The following is a 6,000-nucleotide window of genomic DNA, read 5'->3' as shown; positions in this document are numbered from 1 at the left end:
GGTTTGACCTAAAAAGAGGGCAACATTTGTGAGGACATTCAAAGGTGTTCATTCAATATATTAAGGGAAGCAGGTGAGCAGGGAAAGAGTTGGGTCCATTAAGGATCAATGTGGCAATTTGTGCGTGGAGCTGGGAGACATTGGTGAGGTTTTAAATGAATACTTGCGTCTGTATTCACTGTGGTGAACGATGATGTAGGTGTGGAAACCAGGGAGGGACATTGCGATTCACTTCAACAACTTAACATTGAGAGTGAGGAGGTATTAACGGATCTAAAATTGTGTAAATCCCCAGCTCCAGATGGGATGTATCCCAGGCTGCTGTGGGAGGCAAGGGAGGAGATTGCAGCGACTCTGACAATAATTTTCAAATCTTCTCTGGCCACAGGAGACGTGCCAGAAGACTGGAGGACAGCTGATGTGGTGCAATTAGTCAAGATGAGACGTAGGGAAAAAAACAGCAAATTACAGGCCACTGAGTCTAACTTCAGCAGTAGGGAAACTATTGGAAAAAATTCTGAGGGACAGAATTAATCTCCAGTTGGAGAGGTCAGGATTAGTCAAGGATAGTCAGCATGGTTTTGGCAAAGGGAAATCAGGTTTTACAAATTTGATGAATTTTCATGGCGGTGACGAGGTGTGTGGGTGAGGGCAGTGCAGTTAATGTTGTCCACATGGACTTCAATAAGGCTTTTGACAAGGTCCCACATGGGAGGCTGATGAAGAAGGTAAGAGCGCATGGGATCCAGGGCAATTTGCCAAACTGGATCCAAAATTGGCTCAGTGGCAGGAGGCAGAGGGTGATGGTTGAAGGTTGTTTTTGTGACTGCCTGTATCTAGTGGTGTTGCGCAGGGATCGATGCTGGGTCCCTTGTTGTTTGTAGTGTATGTTAACGGTCTGACATGTTTGCAGATGACACAAAAATTGGCGATGTGGTAAATACCGAGGAACAAAACCTTAGATTACAGGACAATATTGATAGGGAAGCACAGTGGCACTGCTGTCTCATGGCGCCAGGGACCTGAGTTTGATTCCCGGCTTGGGTCACTGTCACGTTTTCCCCATGGCTGCGTGGGTTTCCTCTGGGTGCTCTGGTTTCCTCCCACAGTCAGAAAGATGTGCTGGTTAGGTGCATTGGCCATGCTAAATCCTCCCTCAGTGTACCTGAACAGGTGCCGGAGTGTGGCGACTTGTGGATTTTCACAGTACCTTCATTGCAGTGTTAATGTAAGCCTACTTGTGACATTAATAAATAAACTGTAAAACTTTAGTTAGGTGGGCTGAATAGTGGCAATTGGAATTCAGCCCTGAAAAGTTTGAGGTAATGCATTTTGAAAGGACTAACAAGGTAACTGAGTACACAATGAATGGTCAGATCCTAGGAAATACAGAGGATCAGAGGGACCTTGGTGTGCATGTCCATAGATCTCTGAAGACAGCAAGACAAGTACATAAGGTGGTTCAGAAGGCACATGGGATACCTGCCTTTATTAACCGTGGCATTGAATATAAGAGTTTTAACAACACCAGGTTAAAGTCCAACAGGTTTATTTGGTAGCAAATACCATTAGCTTTCGGAGCGCTGCTCCTTCGTCAGACGGAGTGGAAATGTGCTCTCAAACAGGGCACAGAGACACAAAATCAAGTTCCAGAATACTGATTTAGAATGCGAATCCCTACAGCCAACCGGATCTTAAAGATACAGACAATGTGGGTGGAGGGAGCATTAAGCACAGGTTAAAGAGATGTGTATTGTCTCCAGACAGGACAGCCCGCAAGTCCAGGAGGCAAGCTGTGGGGGTTACTGATAATGTGACATAAATCCAACATCCCGGTTTAGGCTATCCTCGTGTGCGGAACTTGGCTATCAGTTTCTGCTCAGCGACTCTGCGCTGTCGTGTGTCGTGAAGGCCGCCTTGGAGAACGCTTACCTGAAGATCAGAGGCTGAATGCCCGTGACTGCTGAAGTGCTCCCCCACAGGAAGAGAACATTCTTGCCTGGTGGTTGTCGAGCGGTGTTCATTCATCCGTTGTCGTAGCCTCTGCATGGTTTCCCCAATGTACCATGCTTTGGGACATCCTTTCCTGCAGCGTATCAGGTAGACAACGTTGGCCGAGTTGCAAGAGTAGGTACCGTGTACCTGGTAGATGGTGTTCTCACGTGAGATGATGGCATCCATGTCGATGATCCGGCACGACGTCTTGCAGAGGTTGCTGTGGCAGGGTGTGTGGTGTCGTGGTCACTGTTCTCCTGAAGGCTGGGTAGTTTGTTGCGGACAATGGTCTGTTTGAGGTTGCGCGGTGGTTTGAAGGCAAGAAGTGGGGGTGTGGGGATGGCCTTGGCGAGATGTTCGTCTTCATCAATGACATGTTGAAGGCTCCGGAGGAGATGCCGTAGCTTCTCCGCTCTGGGGAAGTACTGGACGACGAAGGGTACTCTGTCCACCGTGTCCCGTGTTTGTCTTCTGAGGAGGTCGGAGCGGTTTTTCGCTGTGGCGCGTCGGAACTGTTGATCGATGAGTCGAGCGCCATATCCTATTCTTATGAGGGCATCTTTCAGCGTCTGGAGGTGTCTGTTGCGATCCGGAATGTTGGATTTATGTCACATTATCAGTAACCCCCACAGCTTGCCTCCTGGACTTGCGGGCTGTCCTGTCTGGAGACAATACACATCTCTTTAACCTGTGCTTAATGCTCCCTCCACCCACATTGTCTGTATCTTTAAGACCTGGTTGGCTGTAGGGATTTGCATTCTAATCAGTATTCTGGAACTTGATTTTGTGTCTCTGTGCCCTGTTTGAGAGCAGATATCCACTCCATCTGACAAAGGAGCAGCGCTCCGAAAGCTAATGGTATTTGCTACCAAATAAACCTGTTGGACTTTAACCTGGTGTTGTTAAAACTCTTACTGTGTTCACCCCAGTCCAACGCCGGCATCTCCACATCATTGAATATAAGGGCAGGGATGTTATGATGGAGCTGTATAAAACACTGGTTAGGCCACAGGTAGAGTACTGTGTGCAGTTCTGGTTGCAGCACTATATGAAGGATGTGTTTGCACTGGAGTAGGTGCAGAAGAATTTCACCAGGATGTTCCCTGGGCTGGAGGGTTTCAGCTATCAAGAGAAACTGGATAGGCTGGCGTTGTTTTTCTTGGAGCAGAGAAGGGTGAAGGGGGCCAGATTGAGGTGTATAAAATTTTGAGGGGCACAAATAGGGGGGATAGGAAGGAACTTTTCTCTTTACCGAGGGGTCAGTAACCAGGGGCATGGATTTAAGTTCAGGGGCAGGAGGTTAATGGGAGATGTGAGGAAAAACCTTTTCACCCAGAGGGTGGTGGGAATCTGAAACTCTCTGCCTGAAAGGTAGAGATGGGAACCCTCACAACATTTAAGAAGTATTTAGACGACCCCTTGAAATGCCATAGCATACAAGGTTATGCAGCAAGTGTGGAAAATGGGATTAGATGGCCAGCAGAAACACGATGGGCTGAAGGGCCTCTTTCCATGCTGTAAAACTCTATGACCACCCTCATAGGCAGCAAGTTCAAGATCATCAATCACAACCCCCTGTATCTTCACTAACCGAAACAATCCATTTAAAATATTTTTAGTTGAAGAATATAGCGATATTTCTGTTAGGCTGGTATTCTGCATGGAGATTTTCAGCTCTCTGTGTTCAGGACAGGAAGCAGTGAGCATGGATGTGTCAATCAGCCTCAATCAGCACCTTCAGGAGAATTGGGAGGGTGAATATTAGATACAGCAGAGTGAGAATGGAGGGAGAGTGTGTGGGATGGAGATTTACAGCTTTTGGGGAGTGAGAGAGGAATGAAATTGTCTGTTCTGAATTTCTATCCTGTACTGACAGTAATGAATTTTTCAAACTCATTTTACAGGTTATCAGAAGGTGAGGATTTACAGACAGAAATCTTGAAACAAATGTCATATCAACATCTGATAGACTCAGTCAATTCATTGGAACCTAAATATATCGACCTTTGAATCTAGAAGGAGAAATTTTTCTCTGTTCTGTCTGTGTCAGAAGACTTTAATCATTAGTGTGACTGGAAAAACACCGAGACACACACGCACCTGAGTGAGAGTGTTCCAGTGCACTGAGTGTGGAAAGAACTTTAACCAGTTATACAGCCTGAAAATACATCGCAGCATTTACAGCGGGGAGAGACTGTACCCGTGTTCTGTGTGAGATTTAACTGATTGTTTAACCTGGAGAGTCACAAGGACACCCGCACCATGGAGAAACCGTGGAAGTGTGGGGATTGTGGGAAGGGATTCAAAGCCCCATCTGAGCTGGAAATTCATCGACGCAGTCACACTGGAGAGAGGCCGTTCACTTGCTCTGTGTGTGGGAAGGGATTCACTAGGTTACCCACCCTGCTGAGTCACAATGTTACGCACACCCAGGAGAGACCCTTTAAATGCTCTGACTGTGGGAGTGGCTTCAAAAGCCCTGGAGAACTGGTGTCCCACCAGCGCATTCACACTGAGGAGAGACCGTTCAGCTGCTCTCACTGCACAAAGAGATTTAAATGGTCATCCGCACTGCGGGAACACCAGCGAGTTCACTCTGGGGAGAGGCCATTCACCTGCTGTGTGTGTGGAATGGGATTTGCTGCATCATCTAGCCTGAGAAAACACAAAGGCACTCACAGCAATGAGAGACCCTTTAAATGCACTGACTGTGGGAGCAGCTTCAAACGTGCTGCGGTTCTGAGGGACCACGAGCGCATTCACACCGGAGAGAAACCATTCAGCTGCTCTCACTGCACAAAGAGTTTTAGAAGGTCATCAAGCCTGCGAATACACCAGCGAGTTCACACTGGGGATAGATCGTTCACCTGCTCTGTGTGTGGAAAGGGATTCACTCAGTCATCTGCCCCGCTGACACACACAGTCACTCACACCCAGGAGAGACCTTTTAAATGCTCTGACTGTGGGAGTGGCTTCAAACACTCTGGAGAAATAGTGTCACACCACAGCATTCACACTGAGGAGAGGCCATTCATCTGCTCTCAATGTGGGAAGAGATTTACTCGGTTATCCAACCTGCGGGTACACCAGCGAGTTCACACTGGGGAGAAACCGTTCACCTGCTCTGTCTGTGGAAAGGGATTCAGTCATTCATCCTCCCTGCGGACACACCAGCGAATTCACACCGGGGAGAGACCATTCACCTGCTCTGACTGTAGGAAGGGATTCACTCAGTTATCCCACCTGCTGAGTCACCAGCGAGTTCACACGGGGGAGAGACCATTCACCTGCTCTGTGTGTGGGAAAGGATTTACTCGGTTACCCAACCTGCAGACACACCAGCGAGTTCACACGGGGGAGAGGCCGTTCACCTGCTCTGTGTGTGGGAAGGGATTCATTCAGTCATCCCACCTGCTGAAACACCAGCGAGTTCACAAGTGATGACAGGGGTTGGATTCTGCTGTTAATCACATCCAGGGACTGAAACATGTTCATTCTGACAGTCGGTGAAGTGGGAGGGTCGGAGGGTTTTATGGGTGGCACGGTGTCACAGTGGTTAGTTCTGCTGCCTCACAGTGCCAGGGACCCGGGTTCGATTCGCAGCTTGGGCCACTGTCTGCGTGGGTTTCCTCCGGGTGCTCCGGTTTCCTCCCACAGTCCAAAGATGTGCAGATTAGATGCATTGGCCATGCTAAATTCTCCCTCAGTGTACCCGAACAGGCACCGGAGTGTGGAACTAGGGGATTTTCACAGTACCTTCATCGCAGTGTGAATGTAAGCTTTCGTGATAATAAATAAACTTTACTTTTCTGCTGGACTGGCCGGTCTCACGGCTTTGCTTCCAGTGGGCTGATGCTCTTTGAGCCTGGGAGAGCACATTTCCACTGAAATGATCCACAAAAGCTGATGAAGGACATTTATTTTATCCTGGATAGTAAATAGTGTTTTTCCTAACACTACAGGCAGATCGAAAATAAATACAGAAAGAACTGGAAAAACGCAGCA

The 6,000-nt window shown here is 48.0% G+C and overlaps 1 protein-coding gene across 1 annotated transcript in view; it reads left to right on the top strand.

Moving 5' to 3' along the window:
- The window catches only part of LOC144510907 (uncharacterized), a 347,486-nt gene continuing 341,486 nt past the window's right edge, over nucleotides 1–6,000 (top strand). Inside the window, exons 1-2 of the mRNA XM_078240963.1 lie at nucleotides 1–73; nucleotides 3,900–5,396. Of these exons, the coding sequence (XP_078097089.1) occupies nucleotides 4,258–5,396 (1,139 nt within the window). The 5' untranslated portion in view covers nucleotides 1–73; nucleotides 3,900–4,257. The remainder of the gene's footprint in view (nucleotides 74–3,899; nucleotides 5,397–6,000) is intronic.

Source organism: Mustelus asterias, chromosome 23 (assembly GCF_964213995.1).
Source record: "Mustelus asterias chromosome 23, sMusAst1.hap1.1, whole genome shotgun sequence".
In the NCBI taxonomy this organism is placed as follows: domain Eukaryota; kingdom Metazoa; phylum Chordata; class Chondrichthyes; order Carcharhiniformes; family Triakidae; genus Mustelus; species Mustelus asterias.
This window is presented reverse-complemented; position numbering and strand designations above follow the sequence as displayed.